The following is a 15664-nucleotide window of genomic DNA, read 5'->3' as shown; positions in this document are numbered from 1 at the left end:
AATGAGCCATCAGGTTCGCGCAAGACACAAATGTCTCCCTCCAGCAAAGACCAGAAATCCCGGCGACCTTTGGAAAACCTTCCTCTGATAGGCAGAGCCGAGTTGCATGCTGGGAACTTCCGGGGCTTCACCTACTGCGGACTACATTTCCCAGAAGTCGCCGAGCACAGGTTTTCGCTGGGTGGGGCCAGTTTGCCTAGGAAGAGTGCTTTGAACCGCCTGGCTCCGAGCCTCCGAGGATTTTCCGGCTCTTATTTCCCATGAGCCTCTGGGCCCAAATTAACCTCCGTCTCTAGGTCCCTTTCCGGTGTCTTCAAGGTGCTTGGACTCTGGGCGGTGAGTTGGACCTGTCCGAGGAAGTAGTCAGTGCAGAATGAGGGTGGGAGGGCTCCGGCGACTTCACCGGAGCCGAGTCGCAACCGGCAGTGAGGGTGGGGTGGGGTGACACTGGGAGGCGCTCGGGGTAAGAAGGTCCTTGTCACGAACAGGCGCCTCAGGGCGTGTCGTGTCTGGAGCCTCAGTCTTGTATGTGAGAAGAGTAGTGCGTGACAGATGGCGTGACAGGGCCCGGGGGTGTCTCCCTCACGATGTGTGCCTTTGGGAATATGTTGGTGGGGTAATGAGATGCGTGGCCTTATTTGTAGGTTCAGTTTGCTTTGGCTGTGTGCTCTGGGTTCCCTCTAGACTGTCTTAGGGACTGCTGAAGTTAAATGACCGCAAGAAAAGAAGTCCTGTACTAAGCCCTAGAATGTACATTTCCAGCAACAAGGCAGAGATCTAGTCTTGGAATGAGAATTTTACATCTGGAAGGGTCCTCGTGACAGGTTTCTGGGAAGACATGATGGGGAAGTCCAGGAAGTAGAATTCCTAGAAGGGGGCACTTCATTTGATACAGGAAAAACAAATGTGAGGCAAGAGCAGGGCCATGTCCCAGGTCTCAGTTGAGCCCCTGGGATGTGCCCCGGCTTCATAGAGAAAAGAATTCAAGAGTGGACCACAGTTGAGTAAAGGTAGGTTTATTTAGGGAGATACATATTACATAGAGTGTAGGCTTTTTCAGAAGATGAGAGAAAGGCCTTGATGTGTAGGGGTTGGGTGCTCAAGTTAAAGTGTAGATACACACTGTGTAGGCAGAGTGTGGGCATCTCCCAAGAGGAGGGAGCAAGAAAGGCAGCAAGGTGCCGTGTTGCTAGTTTTTATGGGCTGCGTAGCTTCATGTGCCAGGAAGTGGGAGGACCATTCCAACTACCCTGGGGAAGGGGCTGGGATTCCCAGGAATTGGGCCACCACCCACTCTTTGACCTTTTATGGTCAACCTCAAAGCTGTCACGGTGCCAGTGGGAGTGTCATTTACCATGTCAGTAACATAATGAGCATATAATGAAGCTCAAGGTCTACTAGAAGTCAAATGTCCTACCATCATGAGCCTCAAGGCCTACTGGGAATTGAATCTTCCACCATTTGGGTGTTAATTGCTCTATCATTCCTTGAACGGCTATGCCTTGCCCTACTTTCCTCCTGTCTCACCCTGGGGGCCAGCTACATGTTTCACTGGAACCAGAATCCTGTCCCCAAGAACTGCTGTCAACTCAATTCCAGCTTCCCCTTTAATTCCATTTGTTTATGTGTGGATAAGGCAGATGTGGCCCTGGAGGGTGTTTCATTTCTGTTTTGTTTTTGGTTTTGTTTTTAGTTAAGTCTCCCAGTGTTCCAAGAAATACTAGCGTCTTGTGGTTTCTTTTTTCTCCCTCTTGCTGCTCGGTTTCTAAAAAGGACCATGAGGAGGAGTGGAAATTGTTGCATATTTAGAAATCACAGATCTGAGTTTTCCAGAGAGATAAGATGGAATGTGGGATTTCTTGGTCTCAGCCTCAACTTGTATGAGATCACAGGCTTTGTGAGCTTTCAGGATTAGAGTGGGGAGTGAGTGGTTCTTTCCAGGGACTCTCTAGACAATAAACACCAGTGTCAAAGTCCATTTTGTTATTGGCCAGGATGTGCCGTCTGTGCCGTGTCTGATATCCTTTATCAATATCCTCCAACTTGGGGACAAGGAATATGTTAAGTGATGGGTGGTTGATGATACCATGTAAGAAAATGATCTAGACTCCTAACTGCTGGGTGATAATAGACTCCTAGAATTAAGAAAATCTTTAGAAGTTTTGTTCAAACTAAATGTATAATAGTTATTGGTCTCATATATCAATATGATGAACTGAATTACAGCTCATAAACATTTTGTGTATTCATCATAATAAGAAAAAATGCTTGTGATATAATCTAATAGAATCATTCACTTGAGGCTTAATGGTAATTCTTTATGGAAGTCACTTTTCTAAAACAGATTTTATAGTACATTTGCGAAAAAAGTCTTTTTTTGTGTGTTTCTTAAAGGGAAAAGATGGTATAGCAATTCACATTTATAAGGAATTTATGAAACAGGCACTTAGCAGGTTGTATATATGTATATACACCCATAAACATCTGTATCACTTCCCCCAACACACACTATTTTTATTTAATAGAAGAGAAACTGGGATTATTTTATATATTATTAGATCTGGATAGCTGAGTTATCTCACAGAATCCAGGAAGTTTTTTTCTGCTGTAACTGGATTCTTCTAGAACATGAAAACACTCTGCTTTAGTCCTATTAATTTTCTTACTTTTCCCTACCTGTACATCTCACAGTGATTGTTATATTTTCCTCTTCTTATAGTTTATTCTTCATAGTCCTCTTTTTTTCCCCTTGGAAATATTTTCTGAAACTCTTAAATGTCTTTAATTTCACAAGTAATGTGTGGCCATCATTTAAAAAGTCCACACTGTCTCCAACATTTATTATTCATGGACTTTTTAACGATGGCTATTCTGACTGGTGTGAGGTGATACCTCATTGTAGTTTTTCTTTGCATTTCTCTGATAATTAGCAATAAATTAAGGAGTTTTGTATGTAAACTTTTTCTCAAAATCTTGTGAATATCAGGAGAAAAGACTGTCTCTTCGATAAGTGGTGCTAGGAAACCTGGACATGTAAAAGAATGAAATTAGAACACTCTCTAACACCATATACAAAAATAAAATCAAAATGGATTAAAGACCTAAATGGAAGATCAGATACTCTAAAACTCCTAGAGGAAAACATAGGCAGAACACTGACATAAATCACAGCAATATTTTTTTTTTAGATCTCTCTCCTAAAGTAAAGAAAACAAAAGCAAAAATAAACTTATGGGACCTAATTAAACTTAAAAGCTTTTGTACACAAAGGAAACCATCGACAAAATGAAAAGACAGTTCTACTGAATGGGAGAAGATCATTGCAAATAAGGGGTTAATATCCAATGTATTAAACAGCTTATACAACTCAACGTCAAAAAAACAAGTAACCTGATTAAAAATGGGCGAAAGAACTGAATAGACATTTTTCTAAAGAGGACATGTAGAAGGCCAATAGGCACACAGAAAGATGTGTGTGCCTCAACATCACAATCATCAAGGACATGAAAGTCAAATCCACCATGAGATATCGCATCACACCAGTCAGAATGGCTATCATCAAAAAGAACACAAATAACAAATGTTGGCAAGAATGTGGAGAAAAGGGAACCTTTGTACATTGTTGGTGGGAATGTAAATTGGTGCAGCAACTGTGGAAAACAGTATGGAGGTTTCTCAAAAAACTACAAATAGAACTACCATATGACCCAGCAATTCCTCTTCTGGATATATATCTGAAAAAAAAAACACTAATTCAAAAAGATACATGCACCCCAATGTTCATAGCAGCATTATTTACAATTGCCAAGGTATAGAAGCAATCTAAGTGTCCATCAACAAATGAATAGATAGAGATGTGGTATATATTCACAATGGAATACTACCCAGCCATAAAAAAGAATGAAAATCTGCCATTTGCAGCAACATGGATGGACTTGGAGGGCATTATGCTAAGTGAAATAAGTCAGAGAAAGACATCACTTTTGTGTGGAATCTAAAAAATACCACAAACTAGTGAACAAAAAGAAGCTGACTCACAGATAATAGAGAACAAACTAGTGGTAACCAGTGGGGAAATGGGAGGAGGGGCAGTATAGGGGTAGGGAGGACAAAAGGGTTTTTATGAGATTACATGAAGTCATGTGTGTGAAATTTTTGAAAATTGTAAAACACCACAGAATTTAAAGAACCTTTTTATTCAATAAAAATCAACTAAAAAAGAAACAAGTCTTGTGAATATCATTTATTATATCTACATAATTAAAATATCTATCAAGTTTTCCAAATTTTTTTGGAATACAATACTTTATCTTTCTGTACATAATTGTTGTTGATCATTTTCAAACCTTGTTAATAGAAATAATTGTATAGAAATGTACTTTTTTCACTCTAGTTTATCTCATTAACATGAGATACATAGATGGATTGCTGGACTTAAACATATGCTTATTTTAAATAAGGATATAACATACTCTCTACAAAAGTTATGTATGATTTATTTACCACCAAAATTGATTAGGGATTAATAGCACATCAAAGTTAAGGTACAACGGATATTATTTTAATAAAAACTTGCTAGTGTCAGTTTTAAGGCCAATATGGCATATTTTATAACATTTTTATTTGTCGTAAGCTAGACAGTTTTTATGTACACATTCATTCATTTTTTATTCCTCTTTTATTAAATCTCCATTTCTATCCTTAGCTCATTCTTTTTACATTGATGTATTCATATGTATATTATTTTAAAAATTAAGTTCAGTATTTTGTTTCTCATAGTTGGAACAAAAATTTTCCACTTAATTTGCTTTAACTTTGCTCAAGGGAATATTGAAACAGGAGCTTTACTATTTTCATAGGTAAGTTTATTCATTATTTACTTTGTTTTCTACTTGGATGTCATGCACCCACACATGGATTATAAAAGCCTTCATTTATATTTTATAAATATATTGGTAGTCTATGTTTCTTTCATTATTTTTCTTATTATAGTTAAAATACATATTATAATGTTTACCATTTTAACCATTTTTAAGTGTTCAGCTCAGTAGGAACTAAGCAATTCACACTACCACTATCCATCTCCAGAACCTCTGCATCATCCAAAACTGAAACTCTGTACTTATCAAACAGTAACTCCCCATCACCCCAGCCTCTGCTCCTGTAAGCCCCTGGTAACCACCTTCTACTTTCTGTCTCTGAATTTGACTGTTCTAAGTACCTTATATAAGTGAAATCATACAATATTTGATATTTTGTGTCTGGTTTATTTCATTTAGCGTAATATTTTCAGGGTTTCCATGTGGTAGCATGTATTAAAATTGTACTCCTTTTTAAAGCTGAATAATATTTCATAATATGTGTAAACTACATTTTGTTTATGCACTCATCTATTGTGTACATGTGTTTTTTTCCACCACCTTTGGCTATTGTAATGTTGCTATGAACATTGGTGTACAAATACCATTTAAATTCTTGCTTTCAGTTCTTTTGGGTATATACCTAAAAGTGGGATTGTTGGATTACAGGGTAATTGTATGTCAAAATTTTCGAGGAACCACCATATTGTTTTCCACAGCAGCTGCACCGTTTTACATTCCTACCAGCAATGCACAAGAGTTCTAATTTCTCCACATCCTCTCCAACACTTGTCATTATCTTTTTTCTTTTATAATAGTAGCCATCATAATGCATGTGAAGTGGTATCTAATTGTGGTTTTGATTTGCATTTCCCCAATAATGAATGATATTGATCATCTTTTCATGTTCTTTTTGGCCATTTGTATATTTTCATGGAAGAAATATCTGTTCATTTGCTCACTTAACAATGGGGTTGTTTGTTTTCTGTTGTTGAGTTGTAGAAATTCTTTATATATTTTGAATATTAATCTCCTGTCAGATAAATAATTTGAAATTTTTTTCCCTTTCTGAGGGTTGCCTTTTTACTACATTTATATTTACCTTTGATGCACAAAAGTACTTAATTTTGATGAAGCCCAATTGATTTATTTTTTCTGTGCTTTCGGTTTCATGTCCAAGAAATCATTGCCAAATCCAGTGTCATGAAGATTCCCCTATATGTTTTATTTTAAGAGTTTTATAGTATTAACTCTTACTTTTAAATCTTTGATCCATTTTGAGTTAATTTTTGATTATGGTGTGAGGTACGTGTCCAAATTCATTCTTCTGCATGTAGGTGTCTAGTTTTCCCAGCACCATTTGTTGAAGAGACTGTTCTTTCCCCCATTGAATGGTCTTAGCCCCCTTGTCAAAATCAATTGACAATTGATGTGTGAGTTTTTATGGACTCTGAATTCTATTCCATTGATCTGTATGCCTGTCTTTATGTCAGCAACACAGTTTTTTATTATGATACCTTTGTGTAGGCCCCCGCTGAAGGCTCTGGAGAATAAGCCATGGGCTGAACTGATAAACAAGCTATGAGGAATATCATGTATCCAGTATGGATGGCTGGATAGCCAATGACAGGTAAGATCCTCAGAGGAGGACAACCTAAGACAGGCACAGCCGGCTGGATGAGAGATGGCCTACTTAATGAAGTTTCGTGATGAACTTTAAAACATAATCTGTCCTTGATCATGTAACATCCTGTGCTTACTGCAGGAACTTGGGGACCTAAATAGATTAAGATTATTAACATTGTCCTAACTTAGATGATATGTGAGGCATCGTGCATGTCTGATATAAACCCTTTTCCAAGCATCAATAAACAGAGAACTGCTTCGCTTCTCTCCACACGGTGTTCGTGTGTACATGATATCACACCACCGACATTTGGTGACCCGATGTGATATCAGCGTGGCAACTACATGTAAGTAAGGGGAAAAATTTATATCGGGGACTTTCAGCCTATCAGGCATGCCACAATGTAACTATGGGACAGCAGCTGACAGTACAGCAGACAATTTATTTCCGTATTCTGCAGCAATTGTTAAAGGCTATTTCAAAGCAGGGCACTCTCCCAGGTGCCCCTCAAAAACAAATATAGGAAGTCACTGTCAGCCAAAGTCCCATCTCACCATTTCTGACCTCATCACAGCTTCCCCCGGGAGCGCAAGTTTAGCTCTAATGACTATTGATAATGAGTTGATACATGACAGTAATAAAACCTACTTAATCTCTACTGGAGTTTGGGGACCTTTACCTTCTGGGTATTTTGGATTGCTATTAGGGAGATCATCTGTGGGCTTAAAAGGGTTAACAGTTTTACATGGTGTTATTGATAATGATTATACTGGAAAAATTAAAATTATGGTTCATGCCTCTTCTTATTACATTATTCCTAAGCAATCTCGAATTGCTCAAATTATTTTGATACCTTATTTACCTGCTCAAAAATTTGCTGAAAATAATAGAGGAGATAAGGGCTTCGGACATACAGGACAGAAAGCTTTTGGGACACATCCATTAACCGATAACAGACCTGTTTTAACAGTTTCAATACAAGGAAAGCAATTTACAGGGTTATTAGACACAGGAGTGGACAAAACTATTATTTCCAGTTTCCATTGGCCTTCTTATTGGCAAAAACACAAATCTGATGTCACTATCAAGGAGTTGATGGACTGATGGCACCTAAAATAAGTTCTCACCCACTAAAGGTCCAAGGGCCTAAAAATAAAATGGCCTTTGTAACTCCTTTTATATTACCAATACCCTGCACTCTATGGGGCAGGGACTTTCTTGCTCAGTGAAACCTGACCTTAAAGATGATCCTTTTTAATAGGGGCTGCTGCTACTATCCCAAATATTATTCCCATTGCTCTAACATGGACCCAACAGCAACCTGTTTGGGTGGAGCAATGGCCCCTTCCTAAAGAAAAATTACAAACATTACAAAAATGGGTTGCAAAACAACTAAAGTTGGGTCATTTAAAACATTCTACTAGTCCTTAAAACACACCTGTTTTTGTAATAAAAAAAAATGGAGGTTATTGCAAGATTTGCATGCAAAAAATGCTGTAATGCAACCTATGGGACCCTTACATAAGGGGCTGCCCAATCCTTCACTTATTCCTGACTCTTGGCCCTTACTTGTTTTTAACATAAAGGATTGTTTTTTCTCATTACCTTTGCACAAAGCTAATAAGAAAAATTTGCCTTTACTGTTCCTACCTGTAACAATCAGGAGTTTTCATACTACTTCATGAAGTCCTGCTAGACTCTGTTTTTGGTGCCTACCTGCCTCAGCCCCCTTTCTTAGCTCTTAGTTGCAATACATATGAGTATCTTTTTATTGATCTGCCTTTCTAAATTAACAGGCAGATCTTTGTAGGCAGATACATTTCAGATTTGTCTGTATGTCCCCTTAGAAAGGCTATCTTAGGCTAGAAGAAGGTCCTTGGTCCCAGCATCCTGATAGGAAATGAAATCACAGAGACAGAGTGTCAGAGGTTGTGATTAGAACTTATGCAAATTTAGTAGATGGTAGGTTGGTGGAGGAAGGAGTTGAAATATTTGTTTCTGGGCTGAGAGGGGTAAGGGCCAATCACATGTCTACAGGGGTTAATTTGGGTATAGGAGTTCACGGGAGTATTTATTCCCGGCCTTAGGACAGAAACTTCCATCCTTACAGTGTGAAGGACATACGTCTTATATCTGGTTCTTTATGTCAGGAATTTACCTCAAAATAGGTCAAGGATGGACATCATAGCCTTAATCCCCAGACTTTTCTGTGGGTCTAGTTTCAGTTCTGCCTCTTTAAAGAAAAGCTGTAATCACCCTCTGCAAACTCTGAATGAATCAGAATATGGCATCCGTTTGGCTAGAGTTCTATCTTCACTCTTGAAAGAAACTAGGATTCCCACAGTTGGAGTTAGGAGTCCAGAGTTAATAAGTCCAAGTGTCAGAATGGTATTATTGTAAATTGGTCATTTAGGAGATGGCAAGACAAGACTGTTCCCTCCTGGATTGTAACCCCCCTTTCTCTACCTGCCTCAAAGCATTGCTCTATTTCAGTTTCCCAAAGACAGACATGGGGGAACAATCAGTTACTCTAATCATAAAAGCCAAAGATAGCAGGGTTTGATAATTCCACTTACTTCTGCCAATGCCCACTACTTGTGTTTCTCAAGCTTAGGAGCCTTTATTTCCATAAATCAACATGGCTGCTCTTCTTCCCTCAGGGATAATCTCAAATAGCATCCCCTAATGCCTTTACTTCTAAAAGTCATGCAACTTTCAAAAATGTCATTTAGCACTTCCCTCATCCTGCCAGAAAAACATGTCCTAGAAGGAAAATATAAGTGCTTCCCTCTTGCAGGTACTTGAGTTTTTGATGAGGTGGGGATGAGTACTTACAAGGGAACATTCACGGGAAATCTTTACTCTGCTTTTGATGGAGATGAGATAGGAGGGTTTGATGACTGTTCTTAGTGTACAGCAACCTGGGTGCACTGATAAAGATTATGTTTGGCTGTGAGTAAGACAGATAGACCCAGAAGGACAGTGGTTCAACCAAGAAAAATTTTCTGTCACATAAAATTCTGGAGGTGGGCAATTTAAGTCTGGCATTGTGGCTCTGCTCCAAAGCCCTCCAAATCATCGTATTCAAATCCGGGCAGCAGAATGGAGGCATAGAGGAAGAGAGAGAGAAAAGGGGATGAGCCAGGTACACTTAAGGAATGTTCCCCCAAACTGCCACACAATTCTAATTATCTCCAATTGGCCATAACTGAAGATCCATGGACCAATAAAGTGGGGAAAGAACCATGAACCTAAGTGGCTTACATGAGCAAAATTTTAAAAAATTTTTATTATTGGAAGAAAGGGGGATAAATACTGGGAGTAATTAGCAGACGTGGCCCCTAATTCAGATACCAGTGACAAACACAACTTCCTGGACACTAGCACTGGTATAGAGGATCTAGCAGATTGGAATAAATTAACTGAGATGGAGGCTTACAGGTATACTTTACAGTATTTGAAAATCTTTCCGGAATTTTTGGTTTCTCACATCCCATTAGTCACCATGTCTTGCTGATTCTACTTGATACATGAAAAATATTTGACATTTTTCTATCACAGCTGTAGTGGAGCTTCCTTATGTCCAATCTGGATTATTGTGATAATCCTAGTGATAATGTGCAGATACCTTGCATTTAGTTTTTTCTGATACTCCTCTTATTCCCACACTACATCTAATATATTATATATTTCCACCAGGTTGAACTTTCTAAGACATAAGATTAGTGTGACTAAAGAACTAACTTTTTAATTTTATCTGATTTTAATTAATTAAATCTAAATTTAAGAACTGAAGCAGCATCAAATATTTTCCTATTATTGACAACATTGTTTTGCTAAGACTGCATTTCACTGTAGTCACTGCATTGCATAGATATTTTGTACAAGTGTTCATGTTATATGTATATGTTGTGTCTAGCATTACACAAATACAGCACTGATCTAGTTGATGTCATGAAATTGATGTGTTTATCTGAATATTTTATGAAGACAACATGAGTTCTGCTGATATGAAGGAAATAATAGTTGGTAACTAAATTAATTATGATTAAATTAGTATTCTAGGTTTAAAAATAAGTATGTACATATTTTTAAACTTTAAAGAAAAATGTACTACTGATGCAGAATCAAATGGAGGTCAGTGCTGTGGCCAGAACAGTAAAAAATAATAGACTGGAAGTAGATATACTGTGAATTTCATGACTAATGCCAACTACAGTTTGCTGTGGCAGAGCAAAACAAAAAAGCTGTTTAATTATGTTAAAAAAAAAAAAGGTTACGTTAATAAAGTGGAAAACATTGTGAGACATTTTCAGCAGATACATAGCAAATTTGATGAGAAATTTCCTCTTGATAAGCAAATAAGAATAAATGAAATTAGTTGCCTGAAATCAGAATTAAATGTGCAATGAAAATTTTAAATAAATTTTAAACAAATAAAATTTAAATAAATTTAAAACATAATCTGAGCCTATAACTTTGTCTAGCTATAAAATGGCTTCGGTCTTGCACAAAAGAATAAATCAAATTTTAGATGGTGATATAGCAAGATAAATGATTAGTTTTAATTGTGGAAATTTTATTATGATTTTATAAGAGACTAAAAATTATACAAAAAGTGAAAAAGTCTTCAATTACCATCTAACAACTGCTCATAGAATACAAGATCTTTCTAACAATGTAAAAAATCAGCTATCTCAACATTAGAAAAGCTACACATACTCTTCTTTAGCTTCAGATGAGTTGTACAGTATAAGATACTGCTCAGTTATTACTCTGGGTATATTTTATCTCAAAATATTTCCAGATCAAAAAGAAATGTTGTCCGTTTGCAGCCTACAAAATCAGATTCATAGCATAGATATTTTCAAATTTTTTATATATGTCAAAAAACAATTTCCACTAGGTATGAAAAAATTCATTTCTAAAACAATGCTCTAGCTATGTTAGGTTAAAAATGTGGATTCCTTAGAATTTTAAGGCAAAAGTCTAACGTCTCCCTAATTGCTTTGCTCCACAGTATGAAAAGTATCATGGTTTAGTATATACACATAGATATTATGAATCATTATTACTTTATGGAACTGTTGAAACAGGAAACAATGAATTAATTTATCATATGTTCTTTGCCAATGTGCACTGGTTGAATGATTGAGTTTTACAAAGATTTACCATACTTTGAACTTTGAGACTTAAAAAAAATTTGCCAAATGTTTCATAATCAAAACCCCCAAAATGACAATGTGATGTATGTTTTCTCACATACCACACTGCATATAAACAAACAAAATCTGAAACTCCAAGGAGAGGAAAACTTTTTTGTGGCCTAGATAAAAAAGTAGGAACATTTGTTGAAACTGAAACTTTTCATACATTAATAAAAATAATTTTACATATTTTCTAGATGAATCAATATAGAAAATATTTTCACTGTAATCAAAAGCATTGTGAAAATATTGCTTGCAATGAAGAAATAGGAAATCTTAGTTAAGAAATAGAAACTATAACAAAGTACTAAATAAAAAGTCTAGAATTGAAAAGTGCAATATCTCAAAATTTGATAAAACATTTGATAAAAAAAGCTTAACAGCAGAATTGAGAGGACAAAAAAAAAAAATCAGTGAATCTGAAGACAGAGCAATAGAAATTATCCAACCTGAAAAACTGAGAAAAAACATTGATAAAGAACAGAGCCAATGACCTGTGAGACAGTATCAAAAGATTTAACATATGACTAGCTACTTGGAATCCCAGAAGGAGAAGTAAGGGCAGAAAAAAAATCTGACACATTACACACAGAGGAAAAACAGTTCAAATGACTTCTTATAACCTATGGAGACCAGAAGTCAGTGATATAATATCTTTAAATATATCTGTATCTGTATCTATATGTGTATAACAAACCTCAGAATTCCATAGCAAGAAAAAAAATCCTTTAAGAACAAAGGCAATCCAGAAAAAAAAAAAAACCTATGAAAATTCATTAGCAGACATGTACTCCAAGAAATGCTAAATTAAATTCCTCAAGCTGAAGGGAAATGATACCAGATGGAAATTTAGATCATGTGGAAGGAATGAAGAGCATGTGAAAAGGTAAATATATGAGTAAATATTTAAGATGAGGGGTTTTTTTTGGTCTTGATTTTTAAAAATACGTAAGGCTGCTTCAATTTCCAAGTGGAGTGCTGATGTGATTTTCCATGGATTACTTCTTAATTGCAAAGAAAAAACTGTACCAATATAATGGAGAGAGCTGGTGGTCAACACATGAACCAAGAGATCAAACATAGCTTCACTTTATGTCACCTGCTCTTGTACAAATATTGAATACACAGTATTATCTATGAAGTTATCTTGCCAAAAATTTAAAATCTGAAACATAATGAGGCCTCTAGACGTAACAATCCAGTTCACAATAAATAGGAGGGATAGAGAAACCAGTTAAGCCTGCCTGGAGAAAAATTAGGGCAAATACAGAATGTGGAACATTATATGCGTTACTTCTCCTGAGTCTTCAAAAAGTTTAAGTTACAAAGCAGGTGGAGGATAAGTTCTTGACTAAAAGAGACTCAATAGCCATAATCATGTAAAATATATGGGCTTAGCTTGGTTTTTGGCTTTTAAAAAAAGCCAGCACTTTTAAAAGACATTCTCTAAACTGGAGAAATTTGTAAATGGACTGATTACAGAATGGTATAGGTCTACTGTTAATGTTTTTAAGGTGACAGTGGCTCATTGGTCATATAGATTATCTTTAAATCCAGGAGTTGTATGTTGATTTTTTAGAGGTGAAGTGATGCCTAAATCATTCACTCCAAAAGCACAGAAAAATGATTATGCAGTATATATATTCAATATGTGATAAGTGTGATACATGTGAATCTGTATATATACATTTTTATATGAGAGAGAGAGAGAGAGATACTGAAGGTAGAGGGAGAATAAACAAACCTAAACCTTCATTGGACCACTGTTGTGTCTTTTCTGTAAATTTGAAAATTTTCAGAAACTTGAGGGAAACTTTTCCATGTCAACATCTGTTTTCTGTCAACCTGTCACTGTTAATATCTTAAGTTCCCTGAATTGTAGAGAATGTAGATTCTGTTACCTGTATTATAGAACTTATCATAAGAAAATTTCTTCAAATCACTTTCCAATTTTTCATTAGCTATGCTCTCACTCTTCAACAAAAGCATAGAGTTTCTTCCCATTATTAATCTTCAGGGGAATAAGCTTTGAATAAAACAGTTTCTTGTTTAATATGTTCTATGGGAATTTGTCCAAAATGAATTATCTAAAGTAAAATATGGATAAGTGATGATAGAAGGATTTAAAAAATATACTCATAGGGTCTTCCTTCCACATGAATTTGTTTATAGTAATGCTAGTAATTATCATTTTAAATGATAACAATATTTAGTAAGCAAATACTGTATCAGACGCCCTACCAAGCATTTATAATTTACATTAAATAATTTAACCTTTACCATAATATCATTATGTGGTGGAAGAGTGATAATGTTAAAGGATGTGCCATGGCTAACAGCTTTCTGACTCTCATTCCATTAAGAGTTTCTCACCTGTGTGAAGTCTTTGATGTTGCGTAAGTTGATAGCAATGAGGAAAGGCCTTCCCGCATTCCTTACATTTGTGTGGTTTCACACCAGTATGAATTCTCTGATGTTGAGTAAGTCGATCGCTTCGATTAAAGGCCTTCCCACATTCTTTACATTCATAAGGTTTCTCACCAGTGTGAATTCTCTTATGTTGAGAAAGACCTGAGATAGAACGAAAGGCCTTCCTACATTCTTTACATACATATGGTTTCAAACCAGTATGGACTGTCTGATGATAAATTAGTTGAGAATTAAGTCTAAAGGTTTTTCCACATTCCTTACATTCATAAGGTTTCTCCCCGGCATGGATTGACTGATGTGTTTTAAGGTCTCCTACACGACTGAAGGCTTTCCCACATTGTTTACATTCATACGGTTTCAAATCACTATGAATTATCTGATGTTGAAGAAGGTATGAATGGAGCTTAAACATCTTCCCACATTCTTTGCATTCATGTGGCTTCTCACCAGTATGAATTCTCTGATGTTGTGTAAGTTGAGATCCTCTACAGAAGGCCTTCCCACATTCCTTACAGTCATAGAATTTCTCACTGCTATGAACTCTCTTATGTTTAAGAAGGCTTGAGCCCCTACTAAAGGCCTTTCCACATTCCTTACATTCATGAGGCTTCTCACCAGTATGACTTCTCTGATGTTCAATAAGCAGATAGCTGCGAACAAACACCTTTCCACATTGTTTACATTTATATGGTTTCTCACCAGAATGAATTTTCTTATGTTGATAGAGACTTGAACGATGACCAAAGGACTTTCCACATTCCTTACAGATATAGGGTTTCACACCATGATGAATTTTCTGATGTAGACACATATGTCGATATAACCTAAAAGTTTCCCCACATTCGTTACATTCATAGGATTTCAAGCCAATATGAATTTTCTGATGTTCAGTAAGGTGAGAATGACGTCTGAAGGCCTTCCCACATTGCTTACATTCATAAGGTTTCACACCAGTGTGAATTATCTGATGTTGAATAAGCTGTGAATAAAACCTAACGGCCTTCTCGCATCCGTTACATTCATAGGGTTTCAAATCAGTGTGACTTTTTTTATGCCTAATAAAATGCTGGAGAACTATAAAGGCCTTTCCACATTCCTTACATTCATAGGATCTCACACCACTGTGGTCTCTCAGATGTTCAGTAAGGTGTGAATATTTCCTAAAGCCCTTCCTACATTCCTTACATTCATATGACTTCTCTCTAGTGTGAATTTTCTGCTGTAGGGGAAGGGATGTATGTTTTCTGAATATCATTTGACTAAAGTATCCCACTTTAGGTGCCTGTTGTCTCTCAAATTCAGTTCTGATCCATGAGTCATTCCTGAAAATAAATCCCATAAGGTTGAGAGTTGAAGGTTTACTTCTTTTCATTGGCTCACAATGGTATGAATTTACTTCATAGCTGCTTTTTTCTGAAGATAATCCTTTGCTCTCAGTTGTGAAGTCAATGTCTGAAAGAAAACGAGAAAATGTTAAACAAATGCTATCTTCCTATACTGGGGGTCAGAAAAGGCCTTCCATAGTGAGAACAGTGATAAAT

The 15664-nt window shown here is 36.4% G+C and overlaps 1 protein-coding gene and 1 long non-coding RNA gene across 5 annotated transcripts in view; one reads left to right on the top strand and one right to left on the bottom strand.

Moving 5' to 3' along the window:
• The first annotated feature begins 161 nt into the window (after positions 1–161).
• The window catches only part of LOC106728492, an 18230-nt gene continuing 2727 nt past the window's right edge, over positions 162–15664 (top strand). Inside the window, exons 1-2 of the long non-coding RNA XR_001364738.2 lie at positions 162–336; positions 6387–6489. This is a non-coding gene — a long non-coding RNA (uncharacterized LOC106728492). The remainder of the gene's footprint in view (positions 337–6386; positions 6490–15664) is intronic.
• LOC102513040 (zinc finger protein 404) overlaps positions 12221–15664 on the bottom strand; it is a 21727-nt gene continuing 18283 nt past the window's right edge. For all 4 annotated transcript variants that reach the window (XM_032485884.1, XM_032485885.1, XM_032485883.1 and 1 more), the window contains one exon: positions 12221–15575. In XM_032485884.1, coding sequence (XP_032341775.1) covers positions 14044–15575 — 1532 coding nt within the window. In that variant the 3' untranslated portion in view covers positions 12221–14043. The remainder of the gene's footprint in view (positions 15576–15664) is intronic.

This window comes from Camelus ferus, chromosome 9, assembly GCF_009834535.1.
Source record: "Camelus ferus isolate YT-003-E chromosome 9, BCGSAC_Cfer_1.0, whole genome shotgun sequence".
Taxonomy (NCBI): domain Eukaryota; kingdom Metazoa; phylum Chordata; class Mammalia; order Artiodactyla; family Camelidae; genus Camelus; species Camelus ferus.
This window is presented reverse-complemented; position numbering and strand designations above follow the sequence as displayed.